General features: G+C 42.4%; 1 protein-coding gene across 1 annotated transcript in view; it reads right to left on the reverse strand.

Moving 5' to 3' along the window:
* KCNK2 (potassium two pore domain channel subfamily K member 2) overlaps positions 1-18,829 on the reverse strand; it is a gene marked incomplete at both ends in the record, with an annotated part of 95,599 nt that overhangs the window by 66,434 nt on the left and 10,336 nt on the right. Inside the window, one exon of the mRNA XM_079532980.1 lies at positions 1,683-1,993. Within this exon, the coding sequence (XP_079389106.1) occupies positions 1,683-1,993 (311 nt within the window). The remainder of the gene's footprint in view (positions 1-1,682; positions 1,994-18,829) is intronic.

Raw genomic sequence — 18,829 nt, forward strand, 5'->3', positions numbered from 1 at the left:
CCATGCCCTGGTCTTTATAGTGCTGAGGAGGGGGTCTGATCAGCAGAATGGAGCAAAAATTAAACTTTATATTTACCCATCAGTAAGCAGGAGCGAGTTCTTCCCAAAAAAACCTCCTTGCGTTCACATGTGGGAGGCTGTGTCCCCCACTGAGCCTCAAAGGCTTCTGTCTTTCCTGGCCACACAAAGATCACTAGCAAAGAAGGAAACTAATTCTGTTATGGAATCTGTGCACTGATAACCATGCCAAAACTCACATTGATTTTACAGATAACATCAAATGGACTTTGAATGCTGATGAAGTGGTTTTCTACTACCAATCTGTGCTGCTGGGTAGGGAATTATTAACGCTAAAATATCTAAGTACTCAAGAGCAAATTTCAACATTTTTTTGCCTTAAGGACCATCTCGTAGATGATGTAAGATAATATTGCTTCAATATTTCTATTTTTATCTCCACCAGTGCTGGATCTGACCTAAAAATTTCATATGGGATATTTACGCTAGCTACAAGACATTATTTTTAATCAGAAAGTGTGTGTATATCTCTTTGTAAGATTAGCTCACATTCTGCTGGTAAAACCACTGAAATGCATTTTTTACACAGCACTGAAAGCGTTCATACCAATAGCACCTCCTCAGGCATGCCTAGTCAGGGCACACGGAGATAGGAATTGCTAGACAGTCATTTAAAGGGTGCCACTTTTGGAAAAATCTATATTCAAGGCAGATTGGTCTATGTGGCTAAACTCAAATTCTAAACACCCCGCCAGATCTGATGTTAAAATCCACCTCTGGAAGGCCATGCTGCACAGGCCACTGCCATGTTCTGCAGCACCTGAGTGACCCCCCATTCTCATCTCCCTCTTCCCATCTCCCCAGACAGCTCCCAGTGAACAAAGGGAGTGATCCTGGCCATCCTTTGGCTGTTCGGTCCATCTTCCCACTGCCAGAATTTTTGGCCACCCCTCCCTAATCCCTGCAGCACCACTGGACAGCCATCAGAATACGGACACCTGGGATTTAAGTGGGAAAGGGCCTCATGAGGCTCTAGATCCAGTTCTGCACTACTGCAAGTAACTACTTTCTATTATTCTGAGCCAGGTGACCTGCAAGGGTAAAGTTCTGTTAGTAGAAACACATTGATTTACATCAGTTGGGTATGTGCCTTTAAAAAGTGCAGAAAATTGAGAATTAAGATCAAAACAGCAAGCGCATAGTGCTTTCCTGTACTTAAAACTGAATCAATAAAAAGAAACATACAGCTAGAGAAAAGCTAGCTTGATACAATCACAGTAAATTAGAACTCATTTAAGGCAATGGATGGTGTATTTTCTTCTTCAGAATTGCGCTTCTCAAATATTGACACATCTAGTAAGGCACGAATCAACTCCTTTGTGAACTATTAATTATATATATTGCTGATTAATAATCATTTAATTGCCATAATGGGAGGCTTCAATGAAAAGGCTGTCTACCAAATACACGGGACCTAAAAATAGCAGTAGCTTTTCCACCATGAGGCTTTGCATGAAAACGCTATTGCTCAACTCCAGGTCTCACCACTTGTTACTCTGCTTGGCCAACATGGAGCTTGGCTAAGAGTTTTCCCCCTGCACCACTGCAGTGCTGCTATATATCACTCCTCTAAGGCACAGTGACAAGGATTTTGTAAGGATTACCTGAATCAGTTCATCAAGCTCTGTCGCATTCACACAGGAATGCTGAGATACGAATGTCTGCTTCTGAATCACAATGGTGGCTCTCTGGGAGGTTTCATGAGGCTGCTCCAGGGCTTTAAACACTGTTGCTCCTATTATTAAATACACGACTACCACCAGAAAAATTGTTGAGACTGTCTTCCATTTCATAACATTGATAGCTGAATCACTTTCCTCCCGTGAAGAGAGCACGGTAGGCTTGGTAGAAAATGATAATCTCGGTTTGGAGTTCTGAGTGGCCGATTTGGGATCCAGCAAGTCAGGTGCCGCCACTAGCAAAACAGAAAAAAAAGAAAGTTAATTTTTACGGGGCTGGTCAGATTACATTCACTGAGCTCCCTTTTCACTAACAGACTGCAGAGATTCTGCTCCTTCCAACTACAATTCTTACAGAGTTGAATCTTTCAATTAAACCCCAAACTGTGTTACAACTCTATTGCTCAGAGTAGTATTATCCATTTACACTTGTGCACATTTGCAACATGTTCTGTGTCTACATCCCCTTACTGCACTCAATTGCTTGCAAAATGCAAGATTCCCCCTACGCTGTTGCACCTCTTTAAATTCATGTGAGGTGGCATTTTACTGCAGAGATTCTTTACATCCTCTGCTGCCTTAAGCACTGCTAAGCAGCTTTCCGGCTGTATTTCCTCAGCGTTACAGAAGTAGCATAAAAACACAAATCCTTCTTTCTTGTGCCTATTCTGTCCTGTGCTCCAACAAGAGCCCTCTTGTAGCAGTTGCACGATCACTTTGCAACTCCCCAGACACAACCATGAAAACGAGACACTGTTCCTCATACCGGCCATAGAGTGTTAATTGCATATTGATTAAACTGTTCAGAAAATACCAGTAAGACACACGTGTACTTACAGGAAAAGTCAACCATTTGTTAAAGTGTGTATTTTTATTTACAGTTACAAAAACCCACAGGGTTAGGAAAAGAGCAGCTGAGTGTGTTATCAAGTACCTCTATAACTCATGTGACTACCAGCAACTACACGGGAACTAAAAAAATCCGCCACATCAAGTGCAGGTTAAAGTCTCCCGTGGGATGATGGCCACGGCAGCTGACTGCAGAAGCTATATTTAAATTATTCGGAATTACATTTCAAATGGCCGCAACACCGCTCTCCACAGTCAGTGGGAAGAGTCCAGCCGTAAAGCCAGAAGGAGATGTTGCGGGGTTGGGACCTGACCGGCACGAAGGGGCACCCCTGGGCAGGGAGTGGGGCTCGGGTGAGCAAGGTAGCCCCCCGCCCAGGCCAAGGCGACCCCGGGCACCATACAGCCTGCCCACACCCGAGCAGACGGCTCACCCTGACCCCGCTCACAGCCGAAGGCTGCGCGCCCCGCACACCGCTGCCCACCCCCGGGGGCTGGGCGTACCCCACCGACACCCCCAACCTCACCCATCCGGGGATGGGCACGGCATCCCCGCGCCCCACGCCTTGCCGTGGGGCCGGGCACCGGCAAGAGGGAAGGACACCGGCGCTGTCCCCCGGCGACCCCCGAGCCCACGGGGCCGGTGCCGACGCCGTTCCCTCCCGGCCGGCCCCGCCGCGGCGAACAAAGGAGCGGGCACCGGGCACCGCCGCCGTCCCCGTCGCCCGCTCCTCGCGGCCGGTGCTGGGCGCCCGGGGAGCCGCCGCGGCCGGGGATGCTCCGCGGGGCGGGGGCGAGGCGCGGCGAGGGACCGGGAGCGGGGAGGGCAGGAGGGGAGGGCAGCCAGGCAAGGTACAAAGCGCATGCAGCATCCGCAGGGCTGGGAGCGGGGAGGCACGCCATTGTGCTCGTACTCACTTCTTATTTACCGACCCGGTGCCCTCTCCTCGCTCCACGGGCAGGCATTTTTTCAGGGCTCGGGGAGCTACAGTTAGCGCAAATTACAAAGGAAGGAGGAGAAGGAGAGGAGGGAGAGGAGGAGGCTGGCGGCTGGCTCGACAGCGGCAGGGGCGGGCGGGCTGGCGGCGCGGCTCCCGCGGGCTCCCCCCGGCCCCGGGGCGTGCGAGGTGCCTCACGCCGCGCATCGCGCATCGCACATAGCGGCGTGAATGTGTGTGTGCGCGTGTGTGTGCATGCGTGTGAGCGCGTGTATGTGCATGCGCGTGTGTCCGTGCGTGCCCGCGTGCGCGCGTGTCTGTGTGCCCGGGGGCGTGCGGAGCGGCCCGAGCCCTTTTGTGGGGCTGTTCCCCCCCCCCCACACACACACACTCCGCCGCAGGCAGGGCGGACGACGCAGGGGCGGTGGAGGGGGACCCGCGGAGCTTTCGCGGGGGAGGGCGGCGGGGCACCCGGCGGAGGAGCGGCACCCCCGGCGCCCCTCCGCCAAGTCCTGAGCCCTGCTGGGCCGGGCCGATCATCGGGCTCTGCGGGATGTGACGGGGGAACAGAGGACGGCAGCCGTCCCCCCACCCGCTTCCATTTTAGCCCGATGGATGCATCGGAACTGCTGCTAGAGCCGCGGGCTCCAGTACCGAGATGCCTGAATTGTCCTCGGTTTTAGCCACAAGCTAAATCTCCGCTTCCCAGTCATCTGTGGCTATGCCACAACTGAGGTGATGAACTTACCTAAAAGGCAGGAGAGCGTTTTCCAGGAGGACCCAAAATCTGCCTCTAAGCACGGCTCTCTAAAAAGTCAGCTCACACAGGTACAAAAATTAGTCATGGTAACAAATGGGTATAGGTCGCAAGATCTAACGCCAGAGGTTGTGTCTGCAAAATAGCCAAAGGCATTCTTTGGGTGCTTAATGGGATATAATCCTGCTCAAATCAGCAGCTCCATCAGCAAATGCTTCTAAAAGCCACTTATTTTAACACGTCTCCATATAAATGTGACATAATATAAATGAGTGCAATGCTGAGTTCCTCGGGACTCCCATTTTAGCAGTATCAATCACACCAGCCCTCTTGGCCTGCCCACAGCTCTGTGTTTGTGTCTCAGCCAGAGTCCTCATCTCTTGCTCCCTGTCCCACCAGCACAGCCAGAAGAGCATGCATTGACTAACAGGGTGCTGGGCCCAGCCCAGGAAATCTCACTGCAAGCAGTCCCTCTGTCACAGGGAGGACTTCAGTCATGTAAGTCCCAATCCTCAAACAACAGAAGATAAGCAAAACACCTGCTCCTACACCCTAACGCTCATTCACTCAAGAAAGCACCAGAAGCCAGCCCTCTGAATCTTACAGATTCAAGCTGGAACTCTTTTTATACAGAAAGGATCATCATCTTCCACCCTTCCTGCAAAATGATGTCTCAGTCACAAGTGTATGTAAACACTCTGATCCTAGCTCACGGAAAAGAATTGTTCCATACGATTTCTTCTAGCATCCTATGGGAACACAGGCATGAGCCTTTTCCTGCACACTGAGCTGAGTCTGTGTAAGATATTGTGGAAAATACTACTACATGCCTTTCTTTAGCAATCTAAATATTTGGAATACAATTTTGTTTTTCCTTGAGTGGAGGAATTATTATTAAATGTTGAGAAAGGCTCAGACTTACTGCTTACAACTGGAAAGCAGTGGGAAGCCTCCCAACAGCTTTGGCAGAGTTGAGTCAGGCTTCAATAAAGGCATACAACCAGACGGGTGGGAGCCATTTTGAGCAGCAGAAGAGATCTACTCCAGGAAGAACTGTGTTGGTGCCCTGCCTTTAACAGATGAAAGCTGGCCTGTGAAAGTAATTATTGCAATTAATTACCTAGGAAACATCTCAAATATCTACTTTGAACAGGCTGGTATTTTCTACCTCTCATGATCGCAGCCACAGGCCTCAGCTGGAGCTCACTGATTGCTTAGAGTGGATTTAGAATCACAGAATCATTAAGAAAATGATTGGAAAAGACCACTGAGATCATCTAGCCCAACCCTGATCCATGCCCACTAACCTACATCCTTCAAAGCCACATCTAAACATTTCCTGAACACCTCCAGGGATGGTGACTCCACCACTTCCCTGGGCAGCCTCTCTTTCTGAGAAGAAATGTTTCCTAATATCCAACCTGAACCTACTCTGGAGCAACTTGAGACCATGCCCTCTCATCCTATCGCTGCTATCTGAGAGAAGAGGCTGATACCCACCTCAACAGCACCTCCTTTCACAGACTTGTGGAGAGTGATAAGGTCTCTCCGGAGCCTCCTCTTCTCCAGACTAAACAATCCCAGTTCCCTGAGGCTCTTCCCATAAGAACTGTATTTCAGGTTTCAGATCCTTTACCAGCCTTATTGCCCTTCACTGGACATGCTCCAGGGCCTCAATGTCTTTCTTGAATGGAGGTGCCCAAAACAAAACTTAGGCTTTGTATTCTCACTTCTACCAGTGATACAACCGCTCCACATATGGTACCTCTAATGACAGGTAATTTCCAATACAGCAAGAAAAACAGCATTTCTTTCTGTGGTGTAGAACAAAAGCTATGTTATGTGGCAAATCCTGTGTTCTTAATGCCTTATATAGCACCAGTATTTAATCCATAGAGTTACACCCTCTGATATTTTATTGTAATGTACACCACATGTTTGAATATTGTGGTGACCATTCTGACCTCAAATTTGGAACTGACATTCAAACAGTTTGAAGTGTCAGACCTGTAATAGTCCTGAACTTTTCTAAACAAACACACTCAAGTTCAGTGTATTACTGACAAAGCATACCACCAACTAACATAGGCAAGATTAAGTAATAAAAGGGGTTACAACACAGAGCTCCAACATTGCAAGCAAATGCTGCTGTGCCAAAGAGATTCAAATGAACAAACTGAAAGAAAAAATCTTAAATGCTTACAAGACCAAGGTTCATCTATTTCATGCTAATGTGAGAGGTTCACAAAGTACAGGACTATCAGAAGCCATCTAAAAATCTGTTGTCATGAGCTTGGGATGGCCACATGACCCACAGAGAGTGGCTATAGGAAGCTGCTCAGTGCTTTGAAATATTAAAAGCAGGCACAGCAGAGGGGAGCAGGCATAGGAAATTGCTGTGACTTGATAAACACAGCAATTGCATATTCATACACGTAACAGCTGTAGATGACCTAAGATTTGATAGAACAAGAGCACACTTGTAAGAAAGTAGTTATTCTGAAAGAATATCTCCCTAGAAAGTTTAAAAAAAAAAAAAAAAAAAAAAAAAGGCCATGTAGAAAATACCTTTATCTGTTGTTATTTTCTGCTGTTTTCAGCTCAGGAGCCAACCCCTCCCTTCAAGGCCAGGAAAAGCATTTTATGCCAAAGCACGAGGTTTCTCCAGAGCCCAGCTGCTGGGTTCACCAAATTCTGTTCTCCTCCAGTCAGCTGCAAAAGAGGAGGCATCCCAGCTTCCAGTCTTTATTTAATTGCCAAGGATTTCTGCATCCCCAAGAAACTGTTTTGGCACAGCTTACAATGAAGGTATTTCCCTCATGCTTACTTGCAACACAAGGCCATCTCTAGGTTTCTCTGCAGAAACACAGGTTTCCTTACCTGCTATACCCGGAGGGAAGTGTGGAGAAGGCTCAGAGAGGGCCTGGGTATGTTTGGGCACACAGGTGGTAATTCAGACTTTCTGTTCCTCCCGTACCTGCTGCACAGAAGGCGGACTACACCACTTTTCACCAGTCTGGAAAATACCTGTATTCAGCTTTGCTGTATGTGCTCAGGCATGCAAGTACCTCACTAACCTCAGCGGGCAATTGCTGCTCCTCAGATGTGCACATATTTGTGTTGCCAGAGTGAGAGCCACTGATTGAGCAATGCATCGCTAGGGGCTTCAGGCCTTAATAAGGGTTTTGGGCCTTGTTGTGGGCACACCATCTTGTCCTAGAAAGGAAAGGGCACTTCCTCTGCTAGGAGAACAGAAACCTCTGCCTCTTCTCCAAACAGGTCAAGTCACAGACCCAGACTGAGGGTAAACTTTCACTTGTGCTATTTTACTGCAAGAGAGCCTAGAAGAAATATTTACTGAGTTAATTTTCAGACTTCTTTTACTTATTCAGCAGGACTTAAAGTGACTCATCTCTTGACTTCTTCAGAGACACTAAAAGATCTCTGACAGTTCTTTATGGATAATTATGACATTAGGGCCATGCCATGTTACTGTATTCTGCCATTAAACCATTAGTTACATCCTGCCATGAGAATTTATGCTGAATGGGGAAATAATCACAGAATCATTAAGGTTGGAAAAGACCTCCAAGATCATCCAGCCCAACTATCCATCTACCACCAATATACCCCACTAAACCATGTTCCTTAGTAAGTGCAACATCTGAATGTTTCTTGAACACCTCCATGGTCGCTCCAGTGCCTTACTACTCTTCTGGAGAATAAATTTTTCCTAATGTCCAACCTGAATCTCCTCTGGTTCAACTTGAGGCTGTTTCCTCTCATCCTATGTCTAGTTAAACAGAAGAAGGGGCACAAAACTGAATATAGTACTGCAGCTGAGGCCTCACCAGTGCTGAGTACAGAGGGATGACTGCTTCCCTGCTCCTACCAGCTATTTCTATTCACACTATTTCTGATACAAGCCAGGATGCCATTGGCTTTCTTGGCCACCTGGGCACACTGCTGGCTCATGTTCAGCTGAGCATCGACCAATATCTCCAAGACCATTTCTTCCACACAGTCTTCCAGATGCTCTAACCCAAGCCTGTAGTGTTGCCTGGCTTGCTGTGGCCAAAGTGCAGGACTCAGCACTTGGTCTTACTGAATTTCATTGCACTGGCCTCACCTCAGCAATCCAACCTTTCCAGATCCTTCTGTAAGGGCCTTTCTACCTCCAGGCACGTTGAGACTTCCTCCTAATTTGGTGTCATCTACAAACTTATTGAGGGCGCACTCAGTCCCCTTGCCTGAGTCATCAATAAAGATACAGAACAGGACAAGTCCCAGTACCACTCCTGGGGAACACCACTCACAACTGTCACCAGCTGGATTCAATTCCATTCACTACCACTCTCAAGTCAGTTCTCTAGCCAGCAAAGAGCAGACCTGTTTAAGCCATAGACTGCCAACTTCTCCAGGAGAATACTGTGTCAGAGGCTTTGTCAATGGCATACAGCCCCTTGTCCTTTGAGCAGACAAGAAGAGAGAGTGGAGGTCCAGGGGCTGCAGGTGCTGTGCACGCTCCAGTGGCATGGGCAGCATCAAGCTCCTTACTTTATTCATACTTTGTGCTCTCTCTGGGCCTCTCAATGCCTCTTTACCACTAGCTGCTCCCCTTGCTCAAATGCATGCATCCATAGAGGAAAGAACCTTCAGCATGGCTATTGCAAACCTGATTAAAGATTTCTTACATTACTACTGCATCTATCAGCCTGCAACACTTAAAAATACACGGCCACTTTTAATTTGCATTTGTAAATGACTTAAGCATTATGTACTGCAATTTGAATATGTATTACTGAGTTCTACCTACCTTGAGTATCTGTTCTACAGTGTTATGAATTATTTGTTCAGTGGAAAAGTCATCATTGCTCACCTCATCAATTCATAGAAAAAATGTTTACATGTGCCCATCTATTATCATACAGCTCAGATGTCAGTTTTAATTAGGCTCTAATTCTTTCCAGTGCTAGTAATTCTTATCTATTTATCCATGTGTGGCAAGTGGGAAGTTGTTTTAGAATCCATAAAGTACTCACTGCTGTAATTAATATTGTGAATGTGTATTTTTCTTTACTGGCTTGCAAATCTCCCAGTGGGTTTCCTCCCTGCCTGCATCGTGTTACCAGATCTAATGGGATTTATTTGTCACATGTTCTGCCACTGTTTTTTCATATTTGCTTTCACAAATCTGTTATGCTTGGACAGCTTCAGAGGCAACAATTATAATTAACTTTTCAATGCCATTCTCATCAATGATAAATGTGAGTTGCCATATGTCACCTTTATTAAGGTTTATTTATGCACAGGATAAACTTACTACTACTTAGAATTAGTAATTTCCTTGAGGGATTTTCGATGTTGCTTTGGGTTGATTACAAATGTGTGTTTTTTTGTAATCATCCAGATGTTCTACAAAATTGCCATTTTGCCATTTGTTTTTCATTTTTGCTAGTTGTGGTCTCTTTAAAATAGGAGACTGACAATGGGAATATCTAGAACTAGTATTTGGCTGTCCACAACCATTAGCAGAAATCATGCAACTGTCCTTTTAGATTTTCATGACACAGCTGGATGACTTACGACATGGAAACCTAATCTCTATATTGCCTCCGTAGAATGGAAAAAAGACTTGGAATACTTTGAAAGAAAACAAAACACATAAGACCACACATGTGAGACCTGACAGAGAATGACCAAAGTTCACACTAACTCTAAAGTCAGGATTTCTTAAGTAAGCAGGTGCTTGCTTTTAAACAATAGCTTGTGATTCGATGTTATATTTGCAAAGTAACACATTAACATTTTAAGGCATTCTGAAAACATCTACATTTGGCATAAGAATCTGTAAATAAAATAAAATACAGAGGACAGTGGAAGTCACCTAAAACAGTGTTAGTGCTCTTTGTGTACAGTAATCCACAAACAACTTTTAGAAGAAACAAAACAAATCAGAGAGAAGAAAATAGCTCAGGCAGTACCAAATAAATATCATGCAGGAATAATGAAAGAACTTTCTAGCAGAAATAAAGAATACAAAGAGCAGATGAAAAAGGATAACATTAACTATCATTTACATTTTAAAAAGCACCAGACTTACTTTACATGACTGTAACCATAAGAAAAAATTTCAATGAAATATATTAATTATTTTCAAATGTGCACAGGAGGCTTAGTTTTCAGGCAGTCTCTTAGCTGCATGGAGATGTATCTGGAAAAGATGCTACAGATATTTTTTTTTTTAATAGAAAGACTGGCATTTGCTAGTCATTTTTTAAAAATTTCATTACTTGTTCTAAGGATAGGCATCTTATTTTATCTCTTCTCAATTATTTTGTCATTTTTTCCTCCCCCCATGCCAGGCACAAAGCTCACAAATCACACTGTGAAACTAAGCTGTGCACTGATGCTAATGTCAAAATATGGCAGTTGCTAGTGATGGTTATTTAATTTAAAGAAGCCAAGAGTTCCAGCTCTGAAAACTCTAGGCAAAAAATAACTTCTAGATTCACATTTAAGCACCAAAAAAGAGGTGAAAAAGTAATTTCGTATCACAGAGAGATGCTGAGAATTAGAGCCTGGCATTCACCAAACAACTTCTTAGCCTTATCTCCAAAAATCGCCTGCCCTACCAGTGACCAAATCTTCCTGCTGTAGTAAAAGTACTATCTGAACAGCACAGACAAGAGTCCAGATCAACAGTCCAGTGTTAGCAAGAAAAATGAACAGCTGCCATTCAGATACACTGTGCATTGACATTGCTCGTTATGTCTGCACTTGGACATTTTCTTTATGTGTAGACCTTGACATTATGGGCTTGGTGTTTGAATCCTGGGCTGGTAGCTATGGTCAGTACTGTCAGGAGAATAGGCTACAGGTTCAGCCTCATCCTTTCAGTTCTTAAAGTACTCGTAAACCTCTCACTTTTTTTTTTTTTGTTTTTGTTTTTGTTTTTGTTTTTGATAGAAAGAAGGTTTCCAGTTTTGTTTTCCATTTCTGCCAAGCATCAATGATTCCACTGTCTTGTAAAGTTTCAGCATTTTTTTAGTAGTCAGAGGGAAGATTACACCAATTGGAATTGGTGTCCAGCTCTAAGGAAAACAGATGTACTATTGAGGGACAATTGCCCCACATTTTCCACTGTGATAGCAAAAATAGTATGCCCCAGATGTAAATACCCCAGGAATTAAATTGAACCAGACACATTTAGGAGTGGGAGAGGTGATAAAGTTACTTTACTTGGCTTCTTTACGTGAAGCAGCAAATATTAATATTATAAAATTCTGCAACATTTCAGCTGCCTGGACATGAAGGTTATTCTATTTCTAAAGTCCTCTGTGCTTTAATATTTTTATAATCACTTACTCAAAAAGATTGCTTGCCCTATAATATAAGTGAGATTTTACAAAATTATTTATATCAGACTTGTTTTTTTCTAGATTATTTATATTAGCCACAGATACAGCATAAGTGACCTACTGTTAAAAAAAACAAACAACAAAAAAAAACTTCCAGTAATGCATTTTTGTTTAAAAAGAAAATACACGAATTTAAGAAACAGACCAAGAAAAGTTAATAGAAGAACCATAAAGAAGTCAATTCCTGAAATTATTGCTTTCCTAGCCTTTCACGTACCGTCTCATAATAACTTTAGATATTAAGGTGTTACTGCTCAAAAAATTTACTTAAGGCTTTATCCTTCAAGAACATGAGAAGAAATACAACATAAGTGGCGAGTGAGGAAGCCTCAGGCTGAAGATTTGCACTATATTCTTTGGGACTTATTGGTAAATTCCTTCTTTATTTTAGAGGAAAGATGTGATGGTTTTTCATACTCACAAAAAATTGGCCATTAAATTTTGGAAAGTCTGCTAAAGTAATAGTAGTGTGAGTAGTAATGTAGACTTGTGGGGGAAACATCCCCTATTACTACTTTACAGGGTTGCAGGGAGTAGGTCCTACATTCTGCTGGCAAATCTACATACAGGTATAACAGACGTGAAAGGGTATGAATATACCCACAAGCAGCCATATGGGTATACTAAGGAAAGTGCCACATGCATAAGGCTGTGCAGCACAACCCCAGAATAGCCAGCTCCTGAAGGTAGAGTAGGTAGAATCTTTAAAGAAAGTGCCTTCTTAAAGCAAGGCACTCAGCATGGAAACTTAGCTTAAATACAGTAGCTGGCACGTCTGTCTTGTCTCTTGTTCTGAGTTATCTCTGTGACAGCTATTTTTGCTTTTTCTGTGTGATTATGCAGGTCACAGACATGACATTTGACTCGGGCAGAGGCACCTATATGCAAAACTGCGATCCTCAAAACCACTATCTTTTTTAACTTGTGTGGCTCAGTTTTCACTGCTTCTGGACACAAATACACTTCCCACCTTGCTGCTTAGCACTAATGTCTTTCTTACGCCCAATTGACCCAGAAAATAGGCCTTCTTTACTTATCTCCTCAGGGGTGTTTGTTTGGTGCTTCTCTGGAAGGCTAGCAGAACAAACCTTATGTAAACTGTAGAGACAGTTGCCACTTTCTTTTAAAGCATAAACAAAGGAAAGCCTCAGCTATTTTTCATGCAATAGTGCAATGACTGGAGAAGAGAAATCTTTCAGAACATGGGGGGAGGGAATCCAATTACCTCTTCTGAATACAGGAATTGAAATATACATCTTCCACCCTCCTGGTGAGAACCTGTCACCAGAACTCGCCCAGTTCCACGAGGGCATGCTTAATGCTCTCCATCTCCTGACACATTGCTGGACTCACGCATGTTGCCCTCTAATTGTGCCTAGCCACCTGGAAATATGACTGAGCTTTTTGTTGTTCTCACCTGCATACCAGTGCAAAATAAGATCTACACTTCAACTGTTATAAATGGTAATATTCTTACATGGGTGCTAGAAAGTTTAAGCTCTTTTGCTATCAGCAGAGAGAATTTTACTGCAAACAGGTAAATGACCTGCTTATCCCCAGGCCAAGTACTGAGCTCATTATTATATTTCATCTTACTGAATAAAAGGTTTCTTGAGAGCCTGTTAGATGCTGACTTCTGACTGAGTCTACGATGGCAGGAGGACACTCCAAAGGCATCTTTGCAGAACAAACACTAACCCATGGCAGGACCCAAGGCAAGAGGACTGGATCCCAGGACCAAAGTACTGTGGGCATTATTTTGGAAATTAGTTTGGCACAAGTGCCTACTAGCTACACAAAAAAGAAAATGCGCCTTCATCCCTAACTAAAATGAGATTTAGCTAGGACATGTTTTATAATTTAATTTCTCTTGGCTCTCTGCAGATAACAGCGATCTTAGCATACAAATCATATCAATTTTTATTCTTTTTTTTTTTCAGTCTTAACATTTTAGTAATAATAAATTCATTTTTAACTAAACACTAGCTACTGATAAGAAAAAAAAATCCAGGATGTCTGCAAACCTTAAGTACCTATTCTCTTACTACATGGCGAATGCTTCAGCCTGTTCTGACAATCCTGAGCAACCCATGTCTGTCCTCTAGCTTGTAAGATCCAGTCTGGTTACCAGAAAAATCAGACTACATGTGGAAATTAGCCTCTACCATCTCTATTAATCAGAATCTTTTAAGTAGTCAACAGAGCAATAAGAAGATGGTATGAGATTTGAGGCATCTTCTTAGATGTATGACAGTGTTGTAATCTAGCAGGCATTAAACAACTCTCAAGCAATCCCCATTCTTCCTGTAGAATTCAAGATTTGTGAGGTGAGAAAAGGAGCAAAGGAGAGAAAAAAACACTCCTGGCTTAGTGATTCTGTATTCACTTGGCAGAGCAGGGCAAGTTCCTGCTCCAAGGACTGTTTATGCCTTTTAACAAGTGACAGTTTCAACGAAAAATCCAAGTGCAGAAACAAAATGCATCTGATCACTTCTACAGATATTTATCATTGATAGTCATCATCAGTCTTAGTCAGCAAACACCACACCATCTCTCTTTGACTTCTTTACTGATTTTGCTTGTTATGCATGAAGACAAACCTGCAAGGATGCTGCAACATGCAGAAAATTCCTGCTAAATCAGTCCAAACAGATTAATTAACAGAATTAATTAATTTCAACCACGAGATCAAAGAAATGTCCCATCAGATGACTGTTTAGAATAACTCAAGAAAGATTAATTTATATCCCAGTGTTCTCTTGATCCCAATAGTTTGTTGATGACAGAAGAGTATAAAAAACATATCATTTTATCATCAATCACTTTCATTACTATTTGAATCCCTGCTGTGTACAAGGGTTGACACATTCAAGGGTTTTAGACAAGAACGCAAACTGTCAGTAACCGCTGAACTTCTAGTTGCTCAAATGACCACTTGGGGAAGAACACACACAAAATAGCTGCTGTGGCGAATGTTTAACAGAAGGCTTTATATGGAAAAACACAACTTGTCTCTCTTGAAGTTAATAACATTCAAGCCATATATAACAATTACTGATGAACCTGCAGCAACACGTCCTTCAGTGTATTCATTGCACACTATAGGTAGGTATACTTCCAGATTACCTGCACGTACTACATTTGGCCACTAGCAATAGGCTCTAGTTATTATTATAATATTAAAATATTACTGCATTGTAATCAGTTCATAATAATGAAATAAATACTGACCCTGTTTGCACAGTCCAGCAGTGCAATGAAGATCAGAGCTATCAAGCAGCAGAACACACCACTGGCATCTACTTACGAATTTCTGACCTGCAGCACAGATCAGAACTCTTCCCTTAACACAGACATACTGTTACACAAGTGTGCAGAAGTACAGAATTTTATGTTCCTTAGCCTCATACTCACTTAATACTACAGAATGTATAGTGCCAAGCCAGGGACTTGGAGCATCACCAGTTTGTGGAAGGAATTACGTGGCCCAGCAGCTTGCAATAGTGCAAGGGTTTGTATCTCAGTGCTTCTCCCAGTGCAGATCCCTGCTTCCTCAATTCCAGTATACTGGTATATATCTGACTACAGTAATGTAAATAAAGTCAGCCAAGTTTTGATTGTTATCTCTTGTGACTCCACCTTTGCTCTTTCGACTCAGCCAACGCAGTGATTTCAGGGTCACCATGCTTTATGGTGATGCACCAAGCTTTATTTCTCTTTCAAACATAGCAGATGCAGCCCAAAGCTAGAGCTTGAGCTCTCTATTTAACATAGGGGTAAAGTTAGTCACCAAAGAGCTACTATGAGCTAGTCACTTGGCAAGTCAGCTGAAACAGAAGTGGACCAAGCACTGTCACATTCTATTACTTAAATCTCTCAAGGGAGGATCTGTTTGCATATCAGATTCTAAAAGTCATTTTTGGTGCTTTCTTTTTAAAGTACCTGACAAGTAAAAAAGAAGAGGGAGTGAGAAATGGGAAAGAACAAAGAGCTGGAAGAAACCACTCATGGCGACCAACCCAGCACCTGAAGAACCTTACCCAGAAAATGGGAGAGGAGATCTGGGCTCACATCTTCTACCTACCTTTGACCACTTTCACCAGCAATGAATTGGGTGGGGTACCCTTAATCCTCAAATTTTTAGCTGCTTATGATTTTGGCAATAAACCATTTCCTACTGGCATCCGTGTCCTAACAGGCCACAACTGAATATTTTTATTTCACTTTAACACGTACCTTATTCTGGAAAATTCCCATCAACTTCAAAGGAAGCCTAAAAACTTAAGAAGAGTTCAGTTCTTACATTATCTGTGGCCATGTCTGTATTTATTTTCCCATACAAGCCTTAGCATGCTTCAGGGTCCTGCTCAGATCACTCAGAACAGTACCTGGCAGCAACATGCCATAGCTCACGCTCAGACTCGGGGCTTAAGCTTCCCTGTAAGAGAACTGGGTCATAGAGGTGTAGGAACAGGAAGGTCTCCTGCATATCATGACAAGTAGTAGGCTACCTGATTAAGAAGTTTCCCTGGTTATTCAACAGAGAACAGCTTTCAGAAAATGCCAACTGCATGAAAGCTTAAAAGGCAGACACTAAAAAAAAAGCGTACCTGAAAAGAAGCACGCATAGTTCCAATTTATCCAAAACCAAGCTATCATAGAAACCCAATTATTATTATTAAAAGTTAGTGCATGGACCAAGCCAAACAACAGTCACTCATCAATTCTCAATGGAGAGCACGGCAACTATTCAAACTGACTTTTTCCTTTCCTCCTTACTAGGGATTTGAGGTTGACAAATGCTGTTATGTGCACTTTTATCAAGGAGAATGAGAAAATAGTGACTTGACACACCCTATTTCCTAGGAAAAGAAATTTTTAGCAGGTTGCAGTTCAGCTCTCTGTATACTCAGTTCTCAGTGTGCAGTGATAGAACCAGGCCACTTTCCTCCTTTTTAAAGAACGTTTTTTTCTAATATTTCTAAAGATATAATGGATACAGTGAATAGAAAATTTCCTTATCATGCACATATTTTTAATTACTTCTGATCTGTTTTTTACATTTTCCTTAGCATTCTCTTGTAGTAGTAATGACAACTGTTTTTTTTTTTCTTGTTTCTTTGGGAAATTTGCTTTCTTACATATATAATTTTTGTTTGTTTGTTGTCTGTATCTTCATTTAGTTGTCTATTTTTAAACTATGCTTTTCTTTTTGCCTTTGAGTGCTCTTGGCCTTCTAGCTTATATATTTTCTCTGTGAGAAGTTATATTGCCTCTGTCTCCATTAACAATAAGTAAAATTCCATGTTTTCAAGATACTACTTTCCAATTATGTTTAGTTTGTATAAAGCTATTATGGAACTGAATTCACCACTGCACAATCTGGGCTTTTTGGTTTGTATTCAAATCGACTTAAGATTTCATATTGACCCATGTATCAATATCTAATTTCTAAGGAACAATTCCACTCATCTTCCAGGTGTTATTCCACTCATCTGAGAGAGCTCTATCTGAGCAATTTCCACAGTACAATCTTCTACACTGCAAAATACCTACATTTAATTCCCTTTTAGGTATGACTTTCCACAGATAGCTTTCTTTCTCTACAAAATAGTGGCTCCGTGAAAGCCCAGAAATTGTTTCATTCCCCTCCTTTCTTTCTTTCTTTTTTTTTTTTTTTCTTCAGCTGTAAACTTTCAAATTTCTTACTGCAAATACGCTCCATGTGACAACTGAACTGTTGAAATTTTTCACTTTGTCACTCCATCTTTTTTGGTAAGACTAGTTTGTCAGCCCAATCAACCATGCCATCACCTCTTTTCTTTCTAAAGCTTGCACTCTCATCCAAGCATGCTCTACAGCCTAGCCAAGCAACACTGCTTCATCTAAAAACTTAAGCCAGCCTCCTACTTGATGTTTCTCTCTCAGTCCTGCTCTCCAAATGCCACTGCAATCTGATTGCAAAATAGGGACCCAATAAACCCTGAAAAAAGCAAAAGTTGTTAAAAAATATTATATAATTCCTCTTTTACATATTTCACATACAAGGAATACATCTCTCAATTTTGCTCCTTTTCAAAGTTTTACTCTTATGTTTGGTGGTGTTTTTGTTTTTTGCTTTTTTTTTTTTTTTTTTTAAGCAAAAACTAGTAATTAGATTGCTCTTTTAAAATTGTGGGCTATTAAAAAGCATCCACTGACTCTGGTCCAAGATTACTGGGGAAAAGGGTAGCTCGTTTTGCCAATCTTTCTTTTAAGAAACTTTTCCTTTTTGAAGTGACAAAGTCCTCCTTTAAGATCCAATTATCCTTAACTTCTTTGCCTTCAGTTCAGAGCACCAGGTCTCTTAAAGTAAAAGGGGAGAGTTACCCCTTTCTGCAAGGAATCCAAAACTGCTAGCCCCCAAGCAGAAAGCTACCAAAGCTCATATATCTGCGGTACTGGTTCTTTCAGACCTACCTTCAAACAGCGCAATTCACATTGGCCAGTGTGTTCTGAATACAAGGTGCCACATAATGAGGTGGCCTGTTCTAACCTATTCAAAGCAGTTTATTAGAAGTCCTTTTAAATCTATCATCTCCTTGATTTATTTTTTCTGGTGTCACAAATACATATGAGGCAGAGTTCTGCCAGCAAGTGCTATCAGAGCACTACATGCCAATCCATGGGTCCTGGTGAAACATCCTGGTGGGAAAAATGCACTTAGTTCTAGCTATGGGTGCTCCATAAAAATTGAGCTAAAGCTGAGCAGAAAAGACTGGATTGATCATGTCTGAGGAAACAAGCTCAGCTCACTCATTCTTGCAAAATGGAAACTGAGAAAAGATCGTATTACTTTGTGAAGACACATCAAAAAGACCTTTTGAGCTAATGGATCATGCTGGCATAAAAACAAAATCATTCTGTGAATAAATTTAGGCTGGAAATCACAAAAAGCATGCAAAGCACCAGCTTCTGGAACAATCTCTCAATGAAGAGGCTGAGAAAAAAAACCTAACATTATAAAACACTCTGGTCAGTTTATGAAAAACATTTATCTAACACACTGCCTGCAAAAACAGGAGATTGGTCTCAGAATGTCAGGAGATACAGTCAACCCCATAAGCC

This window comes from Tetrao urogallus (genome assembly GCF_951394365.1).
Source record: "Tetrao urogallus genome assembly, chromosome: 2".
NCBI lineage: Eukaryota > Metazoa > Chordata > Aves > Galliformes > Phasianidae > Tetrao > Tetrao urogallus.